Genomic DNA, 27356 nt, shown 5'->3' with positions numbered 1-27356 from the left:
CCCCCCGCGTCTCCCTGAGCGGGACGGCAGGGGTCCTCTGCGCTGAGCCGGGCGATGGACGAGAGCGGCGATCTGGGCGGTCTGGAGACCATGGAGACCCTCACGGAGCTGGGCGATGAGCTGACCCTGGGGGACATAGACGGTGAGTGATGGGTGGGTGGGAGTGCGGGGGGCGCGCGGGGAGGAAGGGGTTACGGCGGCGCGCGCGGATGCGCGTGCGCCCACTCCCCGATAACCCCGGCTCGCGCGGGAAGAACCCGGTGCGCGCTTCGCCCCAGCGGTCCCCAGCCCTTCTGGCGCTGCCAGTGCGGCCCGACCGCTCAGTTTCGGGAGGCCGTGGGATCTGGGGCGTCGGGGGAGCCGGAAGCGGAGCCGGGGTCGCGAGTTCCGGAGCGCTGGGCCGGGGGCGTCTCGGGAAGCCGCCTTAGGAGGGCGCGCGGCCGCCGCCTCCCTCGCGCGCTCACACGCGCTCTCCGTGGTCCCGTTCTCCTGCAGCCTGCGGCCGCGCGTCGCACCTGTCACTCCCTGCCCGGCCGCAGAGGCGGCTTTGGGATTCCGGGACCTTACCCCCAGCCTCCGCGCCCCCCAGCTCTGGTCTTCCCTGGATTGACCGACGGGGCCGGGTCGCCAGGCGCTTTGGAAACTTTGGGCAGCAGCTGCAGAAGCAAGTTTCTGATGAAGCGAGCGGTGGCGGCGGAGTGTGGATGCTTCTCTCCGGGATGGAGACCCGGGCGCTCCTGCTGTCACGCTGCAAAGGGAATTGAGCAGAAGGAATTTTGAGTTGTGGCCCCTCGGGTACAGGCTGGGGAGAGGGTGGCCTTTGTTCCGGCGGCCTTAACAGCGGAGTGGAAGAGCTGGTAGGAGCCCAGGGATCCTCTCTTAAAATGCTCTCGTTTTGCGACCACGGGAACCACGGTTTAGAGAGGGACAGCGACTTGCTCAAGGTCACCAGCTGGTTACAGAGCCGACTTCTCTCAGTTCCTGGGCCAGTGGTGGATTTTTTTTTTTTTTTTGCATCCCACTTTTGGGTATAAAGAGTCCAGTGAATAGACGAGTAACCTTAATAACTCTCGATATAATAGTTGGACTCCTATGTTCTAGGCCCCAAATATTTTGTATTATTTCACTTATTTCTCACAACAATCCTATAAGACAGATATTCTTATTACCCCTATTTTAATATGGTGATTAAAGAGGCTGAGGGCAGGAGATGTTGACTTGTGTATGGTCGCTTACCTTAGAGAGCAATAACTCAGATGCATTGTGCTTTTCAGTTTACAAAAGGCTTTCATGTCCAGGATCTTGCTACTTTTTCAAGCACGCATGATGGCTACATCCCCATTATGCAGATTATGAAACAGAGACAGGAGAAGATTCTTTTCTTGGAAAAGATAAATGTCAGTGGCTAATTGAAAAGGATCCGTTTGCCATTTTCCTATTTTGCTTTTGTGACATTTCTCCCCTTTGTCCTTGCTTTCCGTTTTGGTCATGGGGCACTGTGGTAGAACCTTAATTGAAGCCCCACTCCTAACCACAGACTTTTCATTAAGTGCTCCTAAAGACAGAGATGGGTTAACAAATGGGGAGGTGGAGGAGACTCTGGAACATAACAAGGGTAGCTAACATGTTTTGAGAACTTCTGTGCCATGCACTGTTAAGCACTCATGTACATTAGCATTCTCAATTCTTATAACAACCCCAGCAGATAGAGAAGACCGGTAAACTAGTCATCTCTCGCTCACGGATCCCGACACTGAAGCTCAGGGCAATTCATTAACTTACCGAAGATTACAGAGTTAGTAAGAAGTACTGTATGTCCAAAGCTACCTACTTGGCAAGGGCACAAAAAGGAATTCATGTACGTTCTGCATTCCTGTTCCATAATCAATCTTAATATGTGATGTGTTAAATTACCTCACTGTTAATACTAACTTTATCCCTGTAGATTTCTGAATAAAATATACACTCTGGAAACTACTACAGTGGTTCAGTGGCTTCAACAGGTCCTCATACCAGGTCTGATCCCCGTGGAAGACGATCCCACTTTCTGCCCTTTTAGGGGAGACCTGGCTTATAATAGTGCATGAGACTCTTTCTCAAAATACATTATATACCACAAAAGGAAGTGGTGTGGCTATTCTGTCACAAGAAACCTGGGGGCCAAGTTTGGGAAAAGTGGTTCCCTGTTTTCAGTTGATCAACAAGTAGTCAAATACTGGCTGTGGTTTCTGAGGAATCATGAAAGATAGAATTGTATGACCTTATGGAACTTGAGATGAGAAACAAACTGTAATGCTAGTATAAGACAGCTTACAGTTGCAATAAGTGAAAGTTACCGGTGAGGATAGCTTGATAAAGACTGGATTACTAGCCAGGAAGACCACAACAAGGAGATTGCTTTTTTTTTTTTTAATTTGAGTTAGAGTGTCACTCTGTTGGCCAGGCTGGAGTGCAGTGGCACATTCATGGCCACTGCAGCCTTAACCTGCTGAGTTCAAGTGATCCTTCTGCCTCAACCTTCAAAGTAGCTAGAACTACTGGCATGTGCCACCACGCCCAGCTAGTTTTTTCTTTTTGATTTATTGTAGAGTTGTGGACTCACCAAGTTGCCCAGGCTGGTCTCAAACCCTTGGGCTCAGGCAATCCTCTTGCCTCTGCCTCCCAATGCTAGGATTACATGTGTGAGCCACCGTTCTTGGCTACGTGATAGATAGCTCTTGATCTGGACCTTGAATGACAAGAATGATTGGGCAAACTGAAGTCAGTGGTCTGTAATACAAGTATCCCTTGATATTCACCCACCCATCTGTCCCCTTATTGAATGTTAGTTCATGAAGGCAGTGACCTTCATTTTATTCATACTAAATTCTTTACACCTAGAACGATGCCTGGCACAGTAAGAGTACCCACTTAGTATTTGTGGAATGCCAAATGAAACCTTGGGCTGGGCAGGATGCTGAGTTGCACTGGACATGGTTTGAAGTTGGATTAGCTCAAGGGTAGTCAGCCCAGATGCTTCAGTAAGGTGAGGAAGAGGAGAGGCAGTGGGTGTGAGTACATTTTCTTCCTTTGTATGTGTCTAGTGGAGATTAGGGATACTTGAAACCGAGAGAGCTCATACCTGCCTCCAGAAGGTACCAGCAGGCAGGAATCCTTTCTCCAGCATCTGCTGTACTCCAATCCATTGGTACCCTTCAGGGGTATGGGCTCAAGGAAACCACATTCTTTCACTCATTCAGCACATCTCTTGAGTAGCTTCTGAGTGCCCATGTGATGGGCAAAGTGCTGAAGATGGCTTTGAATAAGACCGACAAGATTTCTTCTCTCTCACATTTAACTTGTGTTGATGGAAGAAACACAAGTTAAATAAAATAGATAATTTTGGCAGAGCACTGTGAAAAATAATATTGGGCCATATTGTAGAGAGTGACTGGATAGCCTACTTTTGACTTGGTAATCCAGGGAGGCCTCTTGGAAGAACCATGAGTGTCCCTTTTTCAAGAGATGTCCAAGTCTGGATTTTTATGCGAAATATCCAGATTTGTATATATTGGCCCAGAAATAAAACAATGGCTGGGCATGGTGGCTCAAGCCTGTAATTCCAACACTTTGAGAGACGGAGGCAAGAGGACAGCCTGAGCCCAGGGATTTGAGACTAGCCTGGGCAAGTCAGTGAGACCTTGACTCTACAATAAATCAAAAAATTAGCCGAGTGTGGTAGCGCGAGCCTGTAGTTCCAGCTACTTGGAAGACTGATGTGGAAGGATTGCCTGAGCCCAGCAGGTCAAGGCTGCAGTGGCCATGAGTGTGTCTTGCCCTCCAGCCTAGACATTAGAGTTAGATGCCAACTCAAAAGAGAAAAAAAAACCCAGCATACTGCAGATGCCCAACGAAACGTGTATGCTAGTTGCTCCAGGGTCTTTTTCTGCTACTCCAAGTGTTTTATTGTCCCAGGCCCCCAGGTCTCTCATGATAGAATAGCTGTACCACTTCACTTTTGTTATATATCTGTATTTTGAGAAAGGGCCTCATGCACTGTATGTAAGTTCTCCTGGAAGGGCAGAGGTGGGATCCTCTTTCACGGGGATCAAGAAAGGCACGTTGTGAAGTGTCACCTTTCTAGGTCCAAAAGGACGGTTGGAGGAGTAGCATGACAGGCGTGTGGAAGGAGATGGACCATGCTGCCTTTAGAAATGAAAGGTTACTGAGATTTCTTGGAATATACAGTGTGTGTAAGGAGTCAGCAGAAGATGAGGTCTGAGAGGTGAGTTGGAACCAAATTGTGTTCCAGATGCAAGATGTTTTGTGGATTGTAGGGAGGGAATTGTTGAAGATTTTCAAATAGTGAATGACACATTAATCATGAGTTTTAAAACAATTAAGAAGTGGTGATAGGCAAGGAAAATTGGAGGCAGGGAGAACAATTAGGAGGAAACTAGCCATCTGGGTGTGAGGTGCTACTAAAAAGGTGGCAATTTTGGATAGGAAGTGGCCATCATTCAAGATGCTGATGTGACAGGACTTGTCCTCCGTGAAGGCTTGGCCCTGAAAGAAGGGCAAAGGTGGAATTCTATGAGCCCATTAAGTCTTTAAACCTGGGGCATTGGGAGAGCTCAGAAGCCAGCAGGAAGAGCTGGTTTGGGGAGATGAAAATTTGTCTTAAATGGGCTGAAATTGGGATCCCTGGGGATCATGTAGTAGGAAATAGGAAGCAGACACTCAGGAAAGGTCAAATCTGGGGTGGAGATTGAGGAGTAGTTGCTGTCGAAATGTGAGAGGAGAGAAATGGGAGGTTTGAGGTGAGGAAAGTGTAACAAACTAAGAGGAAATGAATGGTCAGTGCATGATAGAGACAGTGCTGCAGAGGACAGCAGGGATGACAAGGCCCTGAAAGCAGTCATGGATTTGATAATTAGGAGGTTGACCTTTGACAGAGCAGCCAGGTGAGGTGGTCCAAGGCGAGATATCCCAGGAAGAAGCAGTCCAATGAGGTGGTCTAAGACTGGATATACTGAGAAGGAGGTGGAAGTGAGTGGGAGATGGACAAGTACAGGCAGCTGCTCTCATTGAAGACTTTTTTTCAGTGAACTCATCTACTTCATATCTTTATGGGTTTGCCTATTCTGAACATTTGATAAATGGAATCAGACAGGTATGTGGCTTCTAGCATGATGTCGTTCAGGCTCATGTCGCAATGTGGTGTCCCATTGTATGGAAACACCACATTTTGTTTATCTACACATCAGTAAATGGACATTTGGGCTATTTCCATTCTGGCCATCATGAATGAAGCAGCTGTGAACAGCCATGTGGACATATGTTTCATTTCTCTTAGATAAATCTACATTTTTTATTGTGGTTTGTGTCTTCCAAGGGCTTGTAATAGTCCGGTTTATTCGCATGCTTCATTTCTATGTTACTGTAACTAATTCAGCCCTAGATCTTATGACAGAAACTCTCAGTGTGGTGGTCAATTTCTTTTTTTCCTGGAGCCCTCCCTGTTTTTAAAACATCTGATGGTGATTGTTTGGGTCTGCTCTCCCCCACTTATCTTGGGGGACCTTAACAGCACCCTGGGAAGCAGTGTTGAAGCTCCTGTTTCCTAGTTCTTGTTTTTTTTCTCCCTTGTTTTGATGGAGCACATCCTCTGGTACTTCCTGAGAAACAATACATTGGAGGTAAATTTTTGAGGCCTTGCCTGTCCAGAAATAATTTTATTCTAGCCTCATTCCAATTTGAGAACCTGGCTGAGTTTAGAATTTTTTAGATTGGACATAATTTTTTTTTTTTTTTTTTTAGTTGGAGTCTCACTCCGTTGCCCAGACTGGCGTGCAGTGGCCACTGCTGGCCACCACAGCCTCGACCTGCTGGGCTCCGGCAATTCTTCTGCCTCAGCCTTCCGAGTAGCTGGAACTACAGGCGCGCGCTACCACGCCCGGCTGATTTTTTGATTTATTGTAGAGATGAGGTTTCGCCAAGTTGCCCAGGCGGGTCTCGAGCCCGGGGGCTCAGGCAATCCACTTACCTCAGCCTCCCAAGGCACAGGATTACAGGCTGAGCCACCGAGCCCGGCTTGGACATGATTTTATATCAGAATTTTTAAGGCATTGCCTGATTGTTTTCTCACTTCTAGAATTTGAAAAATTGGATACCATTTTGATTCCTGATCCTTTGTGTGTGACCTATTTTCTCCTCTGGAAACATTTAGACCCTGTCTTTTTCTTTGGTGTTCCAAATTCTGTGACAATGTCCCTTGATGTAACTGAACTGTCAGTCACTGTCCCTACTTAGAGGGGTTCTGGAGAGCAGACCATGTCTAATGTCTGCATTCATGCTATCCTGCTGTCAGCCCATTCTGTACTCCAGCCTGCAAAGGAACTCAGTTCCTGAACCTTTCCATGGCACTAACTTGGGCCTCTGCTGGCTTCTCCCTACAGATGCCCAGTTACATCTCTAGCAGAGTACTCTACAGCACTGGATAGGAACTCCGTAATGGTGTGTCTGATGAGGGAAAGAAAGCACTTTAAGTTCATTCTGGGTATTCACATCAATGAGAAGGTTGGAGTGGCTAACTGGGTGAGCTAGGAGTAAGTGGTGGGGATGGTTGTGGTCAGCACACTACTGGGATTAGAGGTGAGAAGAAGGGTTGGAAACTGACTTCACATTTCTCCAGTGAGTAAGGCTTTGGGAAAACTGATTTGTGCTTCACCTTACTTTTTACTCTTGTGTCTATTTTTTTTTTTGAGTTGGAGTCTCACTCTGTCGCCCAGACTGGAGTGCAGTGGCACGCTCCCGGCCACCGCAGCCTCGTCCTGCTGGGCTCTGGCGATCCTTCCACCTCAGCCTTCCAAATAGCTGGAACTACAGGCGCACGCTACCACACCCGGCTAATTCTTTATTTGTTGTAGAGATGAGGTCTCGCCAAGTGGCCTGGGTGGGTTCGACAGTCCACTCACCTCGGCCTCCCAAAGTGCTGGGATTACAGGCTGAGCCACCGAGCCTGGCTTTTTTTTTTTTTTTTCTTTTTTGTAAGTTGGAGTCCTACTCTGTCACCCAGACTGGAGTGCAGTGGCATGATCATGGCTCACCACAGCCTCAAGCTCCTGGGCTCAGGTAATCCTTCTGCCTCAACCTCCTGAGTAGCTGGGACTACAGTCACATACCACCATGCCTGGCTAATTATTTTTATTTATTTTTTTGCAGAGACCAGCCTGTTGCCCAGGCTGGTCTCGAACTCCTGAGCTCAAGCAATCCTCCCACCTTGGCCTCCCAAAGTGCTAGGATTACAGGCATGAACCACCATGCCTGACCTTATGTCTACCTTATTAAAGACATAAGCTTTGTTTTGATATTCGAATATGCATCAGTGTCGCCAGTGTTTGGGTTGAAAGAGCTGCTGTTGTCCACATATTGTTTATTCTCCACCCATTTTTAGCTCCTCATGCAGTTACATTTCCTGGGACATGTTTTTCAGATGCTCAGATCTCCAAACCAGAGTCTCCTTGGATTTCTCCTTCCTTCGTCTGCTTGTTCTTCAGTCAGCTTGACCTCACCCTTGACAAACATTCTCTACATTCACACCCAGGCCTTTAGCCTAATGTTCTTGAGTGCTGCCTGCCTCTCGTTAAAACATCTTTTATATAGTTCTCATACTCAGCTCATATTTTGGCATTTTTAAAAAAGTATATTTTTACTTCTTTCTCAACTGGATCTTTTCTCTCTTCAGATCCAGTTTAAAACGGAAATTCTTAAGCAACTTTATTCTTTTTTTTTTCTTTTTTTTTTTAGAGAGGGGCTCACTCTTGGTGCCCAGGCTAGAGTGCAGTGGCATGATCATAGCTCATTAGAACCTCAAACTTCTGGGCTCAAGTGATCTTCCTGCTTCAGTCTTCTAAAAAGCTGGGACTACAGGCATGCATTATCACTCCCACCTAACTTAAAATTTTTTGTAGAGACAGGATCTCGCTATATTGCTCAGGCTAGTCTTGAACTCCTGACCTCAAGCAATCCTCCTACCTTGGCCTCCCAAAGTGCTGGGATTACAGGCATATACCACTACATTCAGTCTCAATTATAACTTTCTGAATAGTAAATTGTCCATATCTTCCTGGATTCTTGTCTGAACTTTTTTCATATGCACACATATTGTCATAACATTTTCACATACAGATTGCTGTATTTGAAGTAGTTGAAGTGGAGTAGCCAGATAATCTAATGTAATCTATCTAAATAGGCAAATACTCATGTGCCTCTTGAACATTTTCCTCGTTTGCATTTTTTCATGAACATGAGCACTGTTGCTGTGAACACTTATGAACAAGTAAGTATGGAGTTTAGTTCATGGATGTATTTTTCCCAAAGAGGAGTCTTCAAGTCAAGAGCCAGCTATAACCCTTTCATTTTTAAAGGGTTTCTAGTGCTATCAATTACTATGGTGATTGGGAATTATAACTTAGAAAATATTTTTACTTTTTGAAAAGATAGTGCATTTGCATGATTCAAAATAAAATATATAAAAAGGTACTGTGAAAAGTCTTGTTCCCAACCCTGTCTACTATCTGCCTAGTTTCACCACTCCACCTCCTTACAAGTAATTAAATTTTTAGTTTCTCTTACCTCCTTCAGCATTTATTTGTTATTATAAATACAAGCAATTAACAAATATGGATTTTAATTTTTTTTTTTTCTGACTGAGGATCTCACTCTGTCACCCAGGATTGAGTGCAGTGGCACAATCATGGCTCACCGCAACCTCATACTCTTGGGCTCAGGTAGTCCTCCTGCCTCAGTCTTCCAAGTGGCTGGGACTATGGACTTTTGCCACTATGCTCAACTGATTATTTTTATTTTTATTTTTATTTTTGTTGTAGAGATGGGGTCTCCCTGTGTTGCTTAGTCTGGTCTTGAACTCCTAGGTTCAAGTGATCCTCCTACCTCAGCATCCCAAGGTGCTGTGATTACAGGCATGAACCTCTGTGCCCGGCCACTTGGCTGTTAATTTGTTCTCTCCTTTTTATTTTTACTCAGAAAGGTAGCATGCTATATATAAGCCCTGTTCTGTGCCTTCTCTTCTCTACTTAACAATGTATCTTAGAGATCTTTCCAGGCTTTTACACTGCTGCATGGTTTTCCATTATGTAAATGTAATGTAATTGATTCATCTAGTCCCTTTGTGTGTGTGTGTCAGAGTCTCACTCTGCCCAGGTTAGAATGCAGTGGCACACTCATGGCCACCGCAGCCTCAACCTGCTGGGCTCAGGTGATCCTTCCTCCTCAGCCTTCTAAGTAGCTGGAACTACAGGCATGTGCCACCACACCTGGCTAATTTTTTGATTTATTGTAGAGATGAGGTGTCGCCAAGTTGCCCAGGCTGGTCACCCGTAGGCTCAGGGAGCCACCATGACTGGCCTCATCCTGTCCCTTTTTGATGGACATTGAAAGTGTGTTCAGTCTTTTGCTATTAAAAATAATGCTGCAGTGAATAGCTTTGTAAATTCATCATTTCACACCTGTACAAGTGTAAGTGCAGGATAAATCACCAGAAATGAGATTATTGAGTCAAAGTAAGTATGGTGCTATCTCTATCACAGATGCTCCAAGAATCCAGTGATATAAAAAATGAAGGAAGTGGGCAGGAACTAACATTCTCTCCTAACTCTGCATTTGTAGATACTGCCAAGTTGTTGTCCGTAGTAGATGTACCAGTTTACACTCCCACCAATATGTGGGAAAGAGCCTATTTCCCCATAGCTTCCAGGCACAGTCTGTCAGGACTCTTTATTTTAATTTAATTTATTTTTTTTAAGTCAGAGTCTCACTCTGTTGCCCAGGCTTGATCATGGCCACTGCATCCTCGACCTGTTGGACTCAGGCAATCTTTCTAGCCTTCTAAGTAGCTGGAACCACAGGCACATTCACCACACCTGGCTAATTTTATTGATTTATTGTAGAGATGAGGTCTTACCAAGTTGCCCTGGTTGATCTCAAACCCCTGAGCTCAGCCAGTCCTCTCGCCTCGGCCTCCCAAAGTGCTAGGATTATAGGCCTGAGCCACTGCGTCCAGCAGTTAAACAAAACTTTTTTTTTTTTTGAGTTGGAATCTCACGCCATCATTCAGGCCGGAGTGCAGTGGCATGCTTACGGCCACCCCAGTGTTGACCTGCTGGGCTCTGGCGATCCTTTCACCTCGGCCTTCCAAGTAGCTGGAACCACAGGCACACCCTACCATGCCCGGCTAATTTTTTGATTTATTGTAGAGATGAGGTCTAGGGAAGTTGCCCATACTGTAAAAAAATGTTTAACTTCTAGGGGTACATGCGCAGGTATATTGTGACATGGTAAAGGGACTCTTTATTACCTTTATTCTTCTACCTGTCTCTTTGCCGTTCATTTGCTAGTCTAGAGCTTGTGGCACCCCCACCCCGGCACTGCACACATACATACCCCTCTGTCCTGGTCTTCTGGCTCCTCCCTCCACTTTTCTGTACTCAGGACTGTCTGGCAGTCCGTGGGTAACAACCAACTCTCTGAGTAATCCCTTCCAATGCTTCAGATGCCTCCTTTGCTTGCCCGGAACTCTAGTAGGTGTGGGGTTGTCTTACACTTTTGCTGCTTGGGTTTCTTAGAGTCATCCTTTATCTGGTTTTCCTGCTTTCTGTACTTTTGAAATTGCCCCTTACAATATGTACAGCAGCTCCTTATTTTCAGCCTTCTGCTTTGGGGAATTTGGAAAATGGCTTCTTGTTTTACATTGTTTCTTTGGAACTCTGTTCTTGTCTGAGTTTTCTTTCATGTAGTTTCAGGGTGGTATCCCTTGTATTCCCCCAAATTTAAGTGCAAGAACGCATCCTTGCATAAAAATCTTTTGCAACTATACGAAGGGACCCCCAAAACCCTCAGAATTTGTTTATAAAACATCGTGTATTCTTATATGTTTAAAGTTTTGTCACCTTCAAAATACTCAGTTTGATGTAGCACATCTATCGAGAAGCTTTTTCCACTGCTCAAGATGGTTTTTGAACTCATCAATTTTGATGACTTTTAGTGTTTCTCCTGTTTTTTGTTTTGTTGGGAAAACATTTCCCTTTGAAGACTTTTTTCATCCGGGAAACAAACATAAAAAAAGTCATGAGATCAGGTGAATAGGGTGGGTGGGGCACGAGGGTCATGCCATTTTTGGTTGAAAACTTCTGAATGCTCACTGTTGTGTGGGCAGGTGCATTGTCTTGGTGGAAGAACCAGTCACTCGTTTGCCACAACTTGGTACCTTTTTCCCACAAATCATGACACAGCCTCAAAGCTTCCAGATAAAAACTTAGGGTGACTGTTTGATCCAGAGGAACAAATGCTGAGTATACTACAAGGGATTCCACCCTCCAAAAGATAATTCTGTGTTTTTTTGGGTCCCCCTTGTAAATATCAGTGTTCTGGAAGTTGCTTCCGTTTACTCTAATTCTCTTAAGACCACTTTTCATCAAAATCTGTAGATATTTTAGGAAATGCCCTTTTGTTATAAATAGCCTTCTTTCTCTCTCTCTTTTTTTTTTTTTTTTTTTTGAGTTGGAGTCTCACTCTGTTGCCCAGACTGGAGTGCAGTGGCCACTCCCGGCCACCGCAGCCTTGACCTGCTGGGCTCCGGCGATCCTTCCGCCTCAGCCTTCCGAGTAGCCGGAATTACAGGCATGCGCTACCACGCCCAGCTGATTTTTTGATTTATTGTAGAGATGAGGTCTCGCTGCCCTGATTTGAACTTTTAAAGGTCATTCTTGGTAGTTTTTCTGAGTGAGTTATACGTGCTGTTTATTTCATGGGCAGCGCTGGACCTCAGCTCATGGTAGTTGTTTTCATTATGTTTAGTTCTTCTTACATTCATATGCAGTCATGTACCACCTAATGATGTTTTGGTTGACTGCATATATGATGCTGGTCCCATAAGATTATAAAGGAGCTGAAAAAATCCTGTTGCCCAGTCGTAATGGTTGTAATGTCATAGCACAATATATTACTCACATGTTTGTGGAGATGATGGTATAAACAAACCTACTGTGTTGCCAGTTACATAAAATTATAGCACATACAATTATGTGTAGTGCATAATACTTGATAATACACGGCTATGTTACTGATTTATGAATTGTTATACTATACTTTTACCGTTATTTTTATTTAACAGCAAACATTTGCAATTTATCATTATTTTAGAGTATATTCTACTTATATAAAAAAGTTGGTTACAAAACAACCTCAGGCAGGTCCTTCAGGAGATAGTCCAGAAGAAGACATTGTTATCATAGATGACACAACTCCATGCATTTTATTGCCCCTGAAGACCTTCAATAGACAAGATGTGAAGGTGGAAGACAGTGATACTGATAATCCTGACTCTGTAGAATTAGGCTAATGTGTGTGCTTACGTCTTTGAGTGTAACAAAAAAGTTAAAAATAAAAACAAGAAATGCAAAAAATAGAAAAAACTTACAGAATAAGGAAGACTATAAAGAAAGAAAATATTTTTGTACAGTTGTACAATGTTTGTTTTAAGCCAAATATTACTACAAATGAGTCCAAAAGTTAAAAACAAATAAGAAATTTATAAAGAAGCTATAGTAAGCTATGATTAACTTATGATTGAAGAAGGAAAAATGTTTCTATAAGCATGTTGTAACCTAAATGTAGAGCGTTTACAAAGTCTACTGTAGTGTACAGTAGTGTCCTAGGCCTTCACAGTCACTCACCATTCACTCACTGACTCACCCAAAGCAACTTCAGTCATGCAAACTCCATTCATGGGAAGTGCCCAATACAGGTGTGCCATTTTAAAATCTTTTATACATTATTTTTACTGTCTCCTTTTCATGTTTCGGTATGTTTGGATATACAGATACTTACTGTTATATTACTGTTGCCTACAGTATTCAGTACAGTAACATGCTGTCCAAGTTTGTAGCCGAGGAACAACAGGCTACACATCTATGTGTGTGTGTAAGTCCACTCTAGGATGCGTAGACAGTTATAAAATAACCCAATGATGCCTCTCTCAGAATAAGTCCCCATCGTTAAATGACACATGACTGTATTTGATAATGAATACAAGATCATTTCATCTCAATCCTATGTAGACACCTTGAGGTGTGTTCATGTTCTTTAAGTGACTGTGATTCATGCCCTTTATTACCTCTACAGTCAGCTCTACTTTTTGATCCTTCACAGGTTTTGAAATCGCTGTGTAGGCAGCACCCACTATGTGGCCAACATTTCATCTGATTAGACTTGCAGTTCAGACTTTTACATAGGCCTCTTTTAGCTACATTTCTGTCTGATGTGAGCAAACTTCTGAGTTGCAAATGCCAGGTGGTGTGGTGGGCTTTGAAGCTACTCAGTGGACTTGTGTTTATCAGGAAGTGCCTGCTTTGTGCTGGGTACTTAAAGTGACTTTCTCTGGGCCCCATGCCACTTTTTGGAGCCTTTGTTTCCCAGGCATGTCTACATCTTAGGTGCTACCAGAACTAAGAGAGCTCAAGTACATAAAAGGAAGGGGCAGGAGCTAACCTTCTCTTCTGGTTCTATCTTAGAGTGAATGAAGAACTGAATAGACTTCAGTTTGAAAGCTGATGTTGGACCAAGGAGCCTTTTTAAAGAATACTTTCGGAATATTTATTTTTTCCTTTTGAAAGGGCTTTTGTAGGTGTGGTGGGTGGGACACAGAGGAGCAGTCACAGAGTGTGGTGTAAAGTGTTCCACTCCTGGACCACAAGACTCAAGGGTTAAACTTTTTTGACATGATGGAATTTTTTAAAGAGTGGCAGAATCCCAGACTCTGGGCCTCAAGGTAAGGCTCCCTGGGGAACTTCTGTTAGAAACTAATCCTGAACCACTGAAGGGCTAGCAAACTGGAAAACAGAGCTCTTTCTGCATGTCTCAGACCTTGGGAATTGCTAATGAATATGTGTCTAAATGTCCTTTACAATCTTGCCCTTCTGTTCTGGTCCCGTGGAACAGGTCTGTTGGGTTCAGGATCTGGTTTGGAACTGTGATGAAATTCATCACCGAGCTGCTGAATCAGATGTGGAACTGTCTTGTTAACCTGGTGTCTACCCTGCCTTGGCCCTCACCTTCTCATAGCTGCAAGGGAAAATCATGCTTCTTCCCAAGTGTTAACATTCCTGTGAGGCCTTACACTTTCCCAAAGTCCTCCTGATATGGTTTTCTTCCTAACAGTGCTGTGAGATTTGCGATTGATTTTTATGCCTATCTTCTGTGGGCATAGATGAAGGCACTGAGAGAAATAAAATGATTTGCCTGGGGTTTCCCATGCTGATGAAGTGGTGTAAACTTGGGTCTTCTGACATGGGATCCCAGCTCTTCCTGACCCTGTGAGACTGAGGCGGGAGATGCCCTGAACCAGGAAGCCTATGTGGCTAGGAGCCCCTTTTCTGGTCTGGATTGTTTTTTAAATTTAAGTAAAATCTCTGCTTCAGCCATTTTAACATGAAGGAGTACCCACTGTATTCACAGCACAGTGCTCTCGGAGGGTATTAGAGATGAACGAAAGGGTCCCTGCTTTCAGGGAGCTGACATCCGAACATCCAGTCCTAATACATGGAAAATGCAAGACACCATAACAGAGGACCAACGCCAAATTATTGGCACACTGAAAAAGGGAATTAGGGAGATCTTCACAGAGATTTTGGCATTTGGGCTTAGTCGTGAACAGTGAGTGAATAGGACTTTATTTATTTGTTTATTTATTTTATTTTTGAATCAGAGTCTCACGCTGTCACCCTGGTGAGACTGTAGTAGCACTCTCATGGCCACCACAGTCAACCTGCAGGGCTTAGGTGGTCCTTCCGCCTTAGCCTTTCAAGTAGCTGGAAACATGGTCATGCACCACCATGCATGGCTAATTTTTTTGATTTACTGTAGAGATGAGGTTTTGCCAAGTTGCCCAAGCTGGTCGTGAACCCCTTGGCTCAGGAAGTCCCCTTGCCTCCATCCAAAGTGCTGGGATTACAAGTGTGAGCCAGTGCACCCAGCCCTAGGACTTTAGAAGGTAAAGGAAGGGGCAGGGTGTTCATTTAGATAGACCTAGACCAAAGTTGGGAATAATTGGGCATGCCCTAGGAACATGTGAATCGGTGTGGCCTGAGTACAGTATAGGACAGAGGTTTTCAAGTTTGAATGTATGTGTCTGCTAATATCCAGAGTACACCCTAAGATCTGAATCTGGAAAGTCTAGGATGACATCCAACAGAGGCACCTAACTAGTGGAGGGAAGAGGATAAGAGAAGACTTCTCAAGGAGGTACCTTATAAGCTGAGATGTTAAAAATAAAGAGGTGGAAGGAGAGAGGAGCCACAATCCAGGCCGAGTGAATAGCTATTTTGAAGGACTTGACCAGTGCTGGTACTCAGGTGTCTGGGTTTTGTGCAGAATATACTCTTGATAATTGTATTGTCTATTATCTTCCTCAAACTTGGTTTGTTATCTTCTTCAAACATGGTCAGATGTCTCCTTACTTCAGGGCGTTCTTTATCAGTTGGGATTCTTGGTGATAAGCTGCAGAAACCCTTCTGGCTAGCTGGAACAAAAAAGGAATGATTAGAAGGGTGTGTGTGAACTGACCAGAAAAGCAGGAGAGCCAGATTTGGAAAATGGGCCAGAACCCAGGAAGGCTCCTGGTTAAGGCCCTGCTGCCTTGATCTATATATTGCCCCTGCTTTCCAGGGTCCTTCCCTCAAGAGTCACACTTCTGGTGGGAGCATGCTTTAATCAGAGCTGACAGGAAGCCTTCCCTCCCACCAGTGCTGTCCAGTGCAAATTCTCCAAACACAGATCAGGGTGTTAATGGCAGGGTCAGGTCTGGTGATGGACAAATGAAACAAAAGTGGCAAATGTCCACTGATTTTCTGTGCTTCTCCTTGCCTCTGAAATAAAAGCCAGATGTCTATGGTGGCACTAAGGCCTTTCACAGTTTAACTATAGACAGCTTAATCTCTCCATCTTGCTCCTTGATCAATCTACTCCTCTTGCAGGACATTCCTGATGCTGTGGTTTTGCTCACACTGTCTCCTTTGCCTGGAATACCCTTCCCTCTCTCCAACTTACAAAACTCTTTTCATTCTTTACGTTCAGCTTTCACAGCCTGCCAGGATGGATCAGGCCTTTCTCTGCTCTCTGACAGCCCTTTCTTTGCAAGGTGCTTGTCTGTTTTCGCCCTTGTCATGGTTTATGGAGTTGGTTGGGTTTCTCTGTCTTCTCTGTGGCCTTGGGAGGTGGGAAGAAAACCAATCCTTTCAGTCCTTGCTCTGTGCTGGATTCTACATGAGGCACTGAGGATCTTCCAGCCCCCAGCCATAGTGCACAGCACATGCAAGTGTTGAGTGGATGCTTTGCAAGTATTCTTTTTCTTAGTCTTAGGGAGATTTGGGGGCATGGTAATGAATGGAAGGTGGGATGGTGGGTTGTTGGGGTCTTTAATTTTTGTGTGAATAGTTTAAGGACTGAAAAAGGTTGAGATCCCTTGCTTTGTAGACTCTGAGGACAGTTCAGGTGAAATGGCTTGTGTCTGACTTTGTTAACAGCGGGTCACCTGTCCTTGTGAAATGTGAGGGCCTCATCTTGCAGAACAGGATCATGAAGGATCAGTTCCTTGGAGCCTCACTCTCTGCATCTTGCTCAACTTTCAGTCTCCTGTTTCAAGAGAGTGAAAGAAAGAACAGTATGATAACAAGGCGGAGAGCAGATGAGCTGGGAAATACAGGAAAGACCTGGGATGACACATTTTTCCCTTTCTGAGCTTGGGGCATTCACTCTATCCATCGTGAATGAAGCACTTACTGAGCACCTGCCCAGTGCCAAGCTTTGCTTGGTGATATGATAATAGAACCAAAGCATTGCATTGTGTGGTGGCTGAGAGCTTGACCTTCCGACCCAGCTCCACCACCTGCTGACTGTGTGACATCAGACAAGTTACTTAGCCCTTCTTTGCCTAATTTTCCTTACCCGTAAAGTGGAGATGATAGTTGCATCTACTTCAGAGTATTATGGAAATTAAATGAAGAAGTTATGTAAAGTGTTTAGCATAATTGCTAACACATAGTAAGAGCGCAGTAAATGTTAATGACCCCTATGCTGCTTTTTTATTTCTTATTACTGCTGATTGACTGAGAGTTTTTCTTCCTGATTATTGTTCTCAGAGTCTAGTCTTAACCTCTTTCTAAGAGCAAGCCTTTCAAAATAATAGATGGGATAAGACAGACAGCCTTTCAAACGTGGGGTACCAAGAATCTGTTGCCTTTTATCTAGCATTAGGTAAGGATTGGAGTCCCAGTCCTCTGGTGCGGCAGAGGGTGGGGCTCTTGCATGGGTGGGGACTTTGTTGTTGACACAGGCAGCATTGGAGAGTGGGGCAACCTTAATGAGGAACCCCTGAGAGGAAGCGCCTCAGTGTGGTGGTTTGGGGAGACTTCAGAAGCAGGGTGCTTGTGAAAAGAGCACAGAACTTGGAGGACGGATAAAGGCTGTCACTCACTCCCCTACCTTCATGAGACTGTGTGCAAGTCACTCCCTCTTTGCACTTGTTTTCTTCCTGTGTAACAACTACCACCACCAACATTTTTCAAGCACGTATATGCCAGGTACTATCCTAAGTGCTTACACGTATTAACTCACTTAAAATAAGGCCTGATGCCTGGGAATACTCACTGGGTTGTAAACAGAGTAAGCCAGCGATACAAAAAATAACTCTTGTTGCCTAGGAAAAAATAAAATGAAATAATAATGCCTGAAGCAGCTACCTCACTGGGTGATTTTGAAGATTATGCAGCACAATATGTGGTGTTAAAAGCAAAACCAACGGAGCCACAGAGCTAATGAAGTTGTTTCCAGTTTAAAAAAAAAAAAACACATTTAAACTTTGTGGGGTTTTTGTTTGTTTTTGTTTTTGAGTCTGGGTCTCACTCTATCACCCAGACCAGAGTGCAGTGACACGCTTATGGTTACTGCAGCCGCAACCTGGGCTCAAGCAATCTTTCCGCCTCAGCCTCCCAAGTAGCTGGGACTCCAAGTGGGCACCACCACACCCAGCTAAATTGTTTTTTTTGTACAGACAAATTCTCACTATGTTGCCCAGGCTGGTCTGGAACTCCTGGACACAATCAATCCTCCTGCCTTGGCCTCCCACAGCCGTGAGCCACTGCGCCCAGCCAACATCCTGCTTTTCTCCCTAAATATTCCTTGTCACCCTTTTTTTCCTCCTCCTTCTGGCTTTCAGCTGAAGCCCTTTCTTTATACAATCCCTAGGAAGTGACCTGTTTCCCAGTGTTAATCATTTTTCAGAGCCATGTTCATAACCAGAACTCTTATTCGATGAGTTTTTGCTCGGTATGATTTTTAATTAGTTCATGATGTTAGGGGGCTCTAGGCAGGGCAGCACCCTGCCCTCAACTCCCATGCAAACCGAAATGAACAACTGCTGGGGTGGAAGGGCTCTCCCTCCTAGAACACTGTCAGGCAATATACTGTGAATTTTCCTTCAATTCCAATAAGGACAATGACCAAGTTCACTACCATGAGTTGCAGGCCCTTTGTGAATTGGCCCTTAATGAACTGCCTAGACTTGTGCTCTGCCCATCACCTGTTCTCTTCAGCAGTCCACCATGCAGCTCCATACCTCCCCACCGTGGCTCATGAGGGTACGTGGGCTAGCGTGCACCTTGCATCCCGGTCAGCCTTTAGTTCGACTCTTTCAGGGAGCTGCTCAACCTGCTGGAGTCTGTGGCTTGTCATGTTTCCTGTGTTCTTCTTGGTTTCTTTTTTGTTTTTTTGGTTTTTTTTTTTGAGTTGGAGTCTCACTCTGTTGCCCAGACTGGAGTGCAGTGGCCGCTATCGGCCACCGCAGCCTCGACCTGCTGGGCTCCGGCAATCCTTCCGCCTCAGCCTTCCGAGTAGCCGGAATTACAGGCATGCGCTACCACGCCAGGCTGATTTTTTGATTTATTGTAGAGATGAGGTCTCGCTGCCCAGGCGGGTCTCGAATCCACGGGCTCAGGCAATCCACTCACCTCAGCCTTCCAAAGGCACGGAATTACAGGCTGAGCCACCGAGCCCAGCTTTCTTCTTGGTTTCTTAAAGATATATGTCTGCTGTGACAATCTCCACAAATCATATTGTGATATTTTCACTAACTCGTTGAGCTCGAGGATTGATTTATCATCTCTGTGGCCCAGTGCACAGTGGGTGCTCAACACATTGAAATCCTTTTAGTTCCACACTTTTTTTTGTTTTAAGTCGGAGTCTCACTCTATTGCCTAGGCTGTCCTGCTCATGGCTATTATGGCTACCTCAGCCTCAACCTGCTGGGCTCAGGTGATCCTTCCATCTCAGACTTCCAAGTAGCTGGAACCACAGGCGAGCGCCACCATGCCAGGCTAATTTTTTGATTTATTGTAGAGATGTGGTCTTGCCAAGTTGCTCAGGCTGGTCTTGAACCCCTGGACTCAGGCATTCTGATGACCTCTGTCTCCCAAAGTGCTGGGATTACAGGCATGAGCCACACCGACTGGCCTTTTTGTTTTCTTCCAGTAGGAGTCCTCACTCTGTCACCCAGGCTGGAGTACAGTGGCATGCTCACAGCCACTGCAGCCTCCTCCTAGGTTCAGGCAATCCTTCCACCTCAGCCTTCTAAGTAGCTGAAACTACTATCACGTGCACTGCCATGCCCAGCTAATTTTTTTGATTTCTTGTAAAGATGAGGTCTTGCCAAGTTGCCCGGGCTAGTCTCAAGCCCTCGGGCTCAGGCAGTCGTCTTGCCTCCACCTCCCAAAGTGCTGGGATTACAGACGTGAGCCACTGCTCCTGGCTACTTACACATACTTCTTCAAAAGTGAAGCCTTGCAGAAATTGCATGGATCTGTTGAGAGTTTCCAGGATGGTCTAAATTTTTAAAATATCTTGTTCCATTATGAAACAATATGTCCCTTCCAGTTTCTGGTTCAGAAATCCTGATCACCATTTTTATAGGTTGCATGAAAGTTGCTCTCAAGAGCATTTCAGTGAGTCAGTGCCAGGTTTTTTGTTTATTTATTTATCTTTTATAAATTTATGTTTTATTAGAGACAAGGTCTTGCTATGTTGCCCAGGCTGGTCTTGAACTCCTGAGCTCAAGTGATCCTTCTGCCTTGGCCTCCCAAAGTGCTGGGATTACAGACGTGAGCTCCTGCACCCGGCCTGTTTTTTTGTTTTGTTTTTTTCTAATACCAGGAAGCCTGATGCTTGGAGAGGTACAGAGGAGTGGAAGATGTTGTTCATGCATAACACATAAGAAAAACATTTTCTTTATTTAGAGATGGAGGTCTTGCTATGTTACCCAGGCTGACCTTGAACTCCTGGGCTCAAGTGATCTTCCCATCTCAGCCTCTCCCATAACAGGGACTACAGGTGTGTGCAGTATTTTAAAAATATAATGTACTGTATGCAATGTGGCAAAATGAAATTCTTAAAAAGTCAAAATGTACTGTTATACTAATGTATCAGAGCACATATCAAAAATTTATTTATGTTGTTAATGTGGAAGCTAACAGAATGACAAAGCTAAATCAAAGGAGAAAGCAAGAAACTGATATTTATATAACTAGGAAAAAGAATGTAGGAATGAGATAGCACATTTTTTCTAGACCAGTCTAGGCAACTTGGTGAGACCTTGTCTCTTAAAAAAAAAAAATAGCAAATTTATACGCAAAACTGGTGAAAATCCTACAGTACAATGAAAGCAAAACCTTTAAGATTATCTTTCCTAACAGGCAGAAATCATTCCCAACTTATCCATTTTCTGCAAGGTAACTTTACAAACTGTAGGCCCTAATCAGTAATAAACAGAAAGTCAAACAAGAAATTACATTTCCTTTTTTTGTTGTTGAGTCAGTCTCACTGTCACCCAGGCCCAAGTGCTGTGGCACGCTCACGGCCACCACAGCCTCAACCTGCTGGGCTCAGGTGATCCTTCCACCTCAGCCTTCCAAGTAGCTGGAACCACAGGCATGTGCCACCATGCCAGCTAATTTTTTGATTGATTGTAGAGACAAGGTCTTGCCAAGTTGCCCAGGGTAGTCTCAAACCCCTGGGTGCAGGCAATCCTCTCACCTCTACTTCTCTAGGATTACAGGCATGAGCGACCGCACCTGGCCTAAGATTACATTTCTGTAGAGCATCAGATGACCAGGCTGGTTAGACAGTGCTCTAGTGTAACATTTTTTAAAAATTTGAGTTTGGGGATCTCATTTTGTCGCCCCATGCTAGGGTGCAGTAGTAAGATAATGGTTCACTGTAGCCTCAAACTCCTAGGTTCCAGCTATCCTCCCAATTTAGCCTCTGGAGTAGCTGGGACTACAGTTGCAGTCCACTATGCCTAACTAATTTTTTCTTAGCTTTTTTTAGAGTTGAGGTGGTGGTGGGGTCTCACTATGTTGCCCAGGTTAGGCTCAAACTCCGGACCATAAGCAATCCTCCTCCGATCCTCCCAAGTTGCTGGGACTATAGTGTAACTTTAAAGAGGGCTAGAACTTTTTTTTTTTTTTTTTGGCCTTATTTCTAAGTTTTAGATATGTTTTCTTAACAAAATAAATTATATTTGGGTTCAAGAACTAAGAGATGACTGAATCTGAGGTAGGAAAGAGTCCTTGGTAAAAGTAATCGTAAGTAGTTTTGAAGTGGAATTGTGAAATTGAGAGTTTGGAAAAAGGAAGAAGGTCATAAGAAAAGGTAAGGCATGGCAGTCACATTCAAAGAAAGATTGCCCCACCCCACCTCACCCCACAAAGGCATGTGCAGAAAAGGGAGTATTTTTCCAGGGTGGATGATAAAGGGGGGTGGGAAGGGAACAATTGGTAGGAAGCTTAGAAACTTGTATTTAAGAAATTTGATTTGATTTAAAAAGCTACTAGAGGTAGGAGGATCATTTGAAGCCAGGGATTCGAGACCAGCCTGGGCAACAAAGTGAAACCCCATCTCTACAAAAAACTAAAAAATTAGCTGGGTGGGGTGGCACACGTCTGTCCCAACCACTTGGAAGGCTGAGGTGGGTGAATCCCTTGAACCCAGGAGCTCGAGGCTGGAATGAGCTAGGATGGCATCACTACACTCTAGCCTGGGTAATAGAGACTTTGTCTCTAAAAAAAGATAAATAAATAAAATACTGTTTGACCAACAAAATACAGAAGACATCGTCACTAGGTAGGGGGCTATGATTGAAATCAAGACAGGATATGGAAGCCGAGTGGAGAGGTCTGTGGTCCTGCGGAAGGAGACCTGACTGAACTTATGGTAGAGGGGAGAAGGAAGAGCAATTAAAGGTGGTACTGCAGATCACTTTCCTGGTTGAAGCTGTGAGAGCTGGCTCAGATCACCTGCTGTGAAAGGGGCCCTAGACCAGGGATCCCTAACCTCCAGTCCATACAGCAGGAGGTGAGCAGCAGGCTAGCAGGTGAAGAAGCCTCATCTATATTTACAGCCTTTTTCCATTACTTGCATTACCCCCTGAGCTCCATCTTCTGTCAGATCAGTGATGGCATTAGATTCTCATAGGAGCATGAACCTTACTGTGAACTGTGCATGCGAGGGATCTAGGTTGTGCACTCTTTATGAGAATCTGATGCCTGAGGTAGAGCTAAGGCAGTGATGCTAGCGCTGGGAAGCAGCTGCAAATACAGATTAACATTAGCAGCATCCCTCCCCTTCCTTTACACCCTCTCATTTGTAAAAAAATTATCTTCCATGAGACGGGTGCCCGATGCTAAAAAGATTGGGACTGCTGATCTAGACCTTTCTTTATTCTCTTCTACAGCTTGTTTTTTTACTGCAGAGCTGCATCCCTCTGAGGCTACCACAGAAGGCCAGAGAGAGCCCTAGACAGCAACCTGAAGACCATTTGAGAATTTCTTTGGGTTCTTTTGTGATTTATTTTTCTCCTAATTCTTAATTGTTTTATTTTATGATGTAATATTTGGTATATGCAAAGGAATAGATGACACATTTGTGTATGTTACAAAATAGGAGCTTTTTGAGAATCCCGACCTCCCCACCCATTTTTCCTTTGTGGTTTCTTTGCCAGTAAAAAGAGTTCACTCATCCGTTGCTTAAAATATAGGATGCCTGAGTCACCAGTTTGCCATCCTGTGTCATTCAACACCTCCTCCAGACTCTTCCCAGGAAGGTGACCCAGAATCCCCTTGACGTACGTGATGCTGTCCCTGCGCTCTGATGTGCCCCCTGGTGTTGAGTGGAGTGATTTAGAAGGCAGTTTGCCTGTTAAAATTGTCCTTTCTTTCCCTATATTATCGTTTGCATTTCATGCTTCTTGGCTAAGGAGCCCAGCTTCTCAACTGTTCCTCTGGGTGACTAGAATGAGGGGTAGCTGATGTTTTTGGTCTTGAGAAAACAGTGCTAATCCCAAATAGCAGAATGGCAGAGAAATGAAAAGTTATCTCACAAGTGATCCTCAGGTTTGATACTAATCTACATTTGATTTAAAATTATTTTTAAATTATTAATTTTTTTTAATTATTAGAAAAAACAGTGGCCCATGCCTGTAATCCTAGCACTTTGGGAGGCAGAGGCTAGAGGATTGCTTGAGCCCAGGAGTTTAAGACCAGCCATGGCAACATGACGAGACTTTGTCTCTACAAAAAATAAAAAAATTAGCAGGGCATGGTGACACATGCCTGCAGTTTCAGCTACTTGGAAGACTGAAGTGGAAGGATTGCCTGAACCCAGCAGGTCAAGGCTGTGGTGACTGTGAGCATGCCACTGCACTCCAACCTGGACAACAGGGTGAGACTCCAATTCAAAAAATAAAATAAAAATAAATAACCTAGGTATGGTGGTACATACCTGTAGTCCCAGCTACTGTGGAGGCTGAGGTGGAAGTATCACCTGAGCCCAGGAGATCGAGGCTGCAGTGAGCCATGATCCTGCCACTGCACTCTAGCTTGGGCAACAGAGTGAGACCCAACCAAAAAAAAAAAAAAAAGGAAAAAGAGAAAAGAAAAAACATAAATGGGAGATGGACCTAGATTCCTCAATAGCATTCACATTCCTATGAGAATCTAATGCCGCCACTGATCTGACAGCAGATGGAGTTCATCTTTCATCTTCATGAAAGAGTTCCTTCCATATGCTCATGCAGAATACTTTTTTGGGAATTAGATTCTGTGTCTACCTCCCTCTCTCACAATGGCCTACACACATCACACACCATACTTATCGCTGTTGTTGTGCTTGTTGGGCAGCTTTAATATGAAAGATAAAATGAACTGAAAGCAAATGAAGAATGTTTAGGTGAATATTCTTATAATTTTGGGAATGAGGGATTTTCTAAGTGTAGCACAACAACCATGTAACTTCACTCTACAATATTAAAATTGGTATATGATCAGTTGTGGTATAATGTTATATGTGCATTCCTAAAAATCACCATACTATGCAAAACCATGCAGTAAAAAAATGGGGAGCTGGGCATGGTGGCTGTCTCCTGTAATCCTAGCAAGTCAAGAGGCTGAGGCAGGAGGATCACAGGCCAAAAGTTTGAGACCAGCCTGGACAACATAAAAATTTAAAAATTTGTCAGGCTTGGTGGCACATGCATTTATAGTTCTGGTTTCTTGGGATGCTGAGACAGGAGGATTACTTGAGCCAGGAGTTGAAGGTTACAGTGAGCTATAATAGACCTACCACACTCTATCCTGGGTGACAGAATGAGACCCCTACCTTTTTAAACACAAACAAACCAAAAAAAAAACCAGGATTTGTGGGAAAATGGATTAAGGTCACAACAATAAAAAACTTAATAGGAGACCAGAAAAAGGGAAAAAAGACTTATGTTTTTAAAAGATAGAAACCCACTGGGTATGGTGGCTCACGCCTATAATCCCAGCACTTTGGGAGGTGGAGGTGAGAGGATAGCCTGAGTACAGGGGTTCAAGACCAGCCTAGACAACTTGGCGAGACCTTGTCTCTACAATTAGTCAAAAAAAAAAAAAGGTAGGAACTCAATAAAGCAGTTATACAGTTTTATAGATAAGAAAATGAAGAAATATATAAATACTACAATAAATAAGGCTCTTTGAAAAAGTCCTGAGGTTTTCTTGTAGAAATGGATGTCGTTACAGCCTGGGAGTTATCGGGAAGTGGTTGAAGTCCAGTGGACAGTTCTTACTCCACTGTGGATGGTTGTGATTCATAACATATGCAGTGACCTGATGACCTGGTAGATGTTTCAGGTGCATGTGTGTGTGTTCACGCACACATTTTGTGCATTCTTACATGGCTCATTTCAGCTAGGTAAGGTTTTCTGCATTTTCTAGTGTTTCTCTCATGCAAAAGCAAATGCAAAATTCATGTTATGCTCAAACTGTTGCCTGATAGATCTGATACATTGCAACAAATTCACATTTTCAAAATAAGAGTTAAAGCAAAAGTATAAAAAAAAACATGATGAATAACATGTACTAGCTAATATCAAGTGCCAGACACAGTGCTATAGATTCCACATGAGTTAGCTTTAATTGTTAGCCACATTTTACAGATGAGAAAACTGCAGCTCAGCAAGGTAAAACTTGCCCCAGGTTACAAGACTGGACATGGTGACTCTTATCGCTATGTCATTCTTCTTTTCCTGAACAAATTAAAAGAGAAATAACAAAGTGAGGGAAATATTTGCAAACATATAAGAAAGAACAAATAATTCATAATATCCGAAAGTTTCACATCAGTAAAAAGAGACAAATAGTCCAATAGAAAGATGGACAAAGGTCAGGAGCAGGCAATTTACAAAGGAAGAAATACAAATGTTCGATAAAATTGAGATTTAAAAAAAAAGACTTTCAGCCTCAGTTAGTACTCAGTCATGCGAGACAGAACAATTCCATGTTGGTTTTTTCCACTATCAGATTGACAGAAATGGATGTGGTGAAATGCTAACGGGAGCATAGATTGTTAAAACCTTTCCAAAGCACATATACCAATCCTGTGACCCAGCGATCAAACTTCTAAGAATTTATCCTAAGAAAACAGATACATGGAAAAAGTTTGTTTTAAGAGTTGTTAGTAATGCTGAAAAGTTGAAAGCAACCATCCATCATTACGGAGTAGTTAAACAAATCCTAGTGCACCAATACAAGACAATGAATGTCATACAATATGGTACTATGGACTCTTTATTTTTTTGAGTTGGAGTCTCACTCTGTCATCCAGGCTGGAGGGTAGTGGCTCGTTCCTGGCCACCACAGCCTCTACCTGCTGGGCTCAGGTGATCCTTCCGCTTCAGCCTTCCAAGTAGCTGGAACTATAAGCACATGCCACCACGCCCGGCTAATTTTTTGATTTATTGTAGAGATGAGGTCTCGCCAAGTTGCCCAGGCTGGTCTCGAACCCGTGGACTTAGGCAATCCTCTCACCTTGGCCTCCCAAAGTGCTGGGATTATAGGCATGAGCCACTGTGCCTGGCCTTGGTACTATGGACTCTGAAAGAAGGTGATATTATGTCCATAATGACTGACACTGGATGTGCTTTGTGTTTTCTTTAAAAAGGGAACAGGGTACAAAGTAGCATATAATGCGATCCCCTTTTGTAAGACCATTTGTACACACATGCTTGTGTGTACAAGCAAGCCTTCGGCAGGAAGAAGACTAGAAGGACACATATCAAAGCATTAACAATCAATGTCTTAAAGTAGTGGAATTGCTCTTTTCATTTAACTGTTTTCTAAATTTTAAACTCCATGAAGTACATGTGCACTTGGGGTCTCGTTGGTTGAGGCATGGAGCTGTTTGCAATGTACGGATGACAACAGGAGCCTCTAATTTGGGTTACTTTTAGAGATCAGAACCCAGATATAGTTTCCTGGGGCCTCGCCTGCTTTATTAAGCAACTTAGCCCTAAATTTAAGAAAAAGCTAAAAATGGGAACAGGGGAGCAAAATGAGCTTGAGCATGTCGGCCCAGTTCCAGGGAAGCCTGTTTCTGGGCCTGGGCTCTGTGGACTGCAAAAGGAACTGGAACTTCATTTTCAAAGCTCCATAAAACCTGTGTCTTCTCCCAGGCTTCCCTTTTCTGGGTTTCATGACTCTCTGAGGAAATGAGAGCCTGTGTAATCGCAGAACATGAATGTTTGGTGCAGGGAACAGCGAGGAGACATTAGGATGCTCCCTCAGGGTGTAGCTCAGAGTTAAAGAGTACAACTGCACCCTGGTTCTCCAGGCCTCCTCTTCGCTGGCACCTGAGACTGATGAGGGCCCAGAGAGGCCCTGCACACCCTGCTGGAGCAGGGGCTCCAGGAGCATCTTCAGTAGCTCCTTCCTGCAAAT

The 27356-nt window shown here is 44.1% G+C and overlaps 1 protein-coding gene across 2 annotated transcripts in view; it reads left to right on the top strand.

The window, feature by feature from the left end:
• Position 1: 1 nt before the first annotated feature.
• SREBF2 (sterol regulatory element binding transcription factor 2) overlaps positions 2–27356 on the top strand; it is a 68618-nt gene continuing 41263 nt past the window's right edge. The window contains exon 1 of one of the 2 annotated variants that reach the window (XM_008062013.2): positions 2–142. In XM_008062013.2, coding sequence (XP_008060204.1) covers positions 55–142 — 88 coding nt within the window. In that variant the 5' untranslated portion in view covers positions 2–54. Of the gene's footprint in view, positions 143–438; positions 858–27356 lie in introns of those variants that run through there. The other variant, XM_021714422.1, reaches the window with a different exon arrangement.

This window comes from Carlito syrichta, unplaced genomic scaffold, assembly GCF_000164805.1.
Source record: "Carlito syrichta isolate Samal-C Ts95f unplaced genomic scaffold, Tarsius_syrichta-2.0.1 Scaffold305648, whole genome shotgun sequence".
Taxonomy (NCBI): domain Eukaryota; kingdom Metazoa; phylum Chordata; class Mammalia; order Primates; family Tarsiidae; genus Carlito; species Carlito syrichta.
The sequence above is the reverse complement of the archived record's forward strand: the minus strand, read 5'-3'. Positions and strand labels throughout refer to the sequence as shown.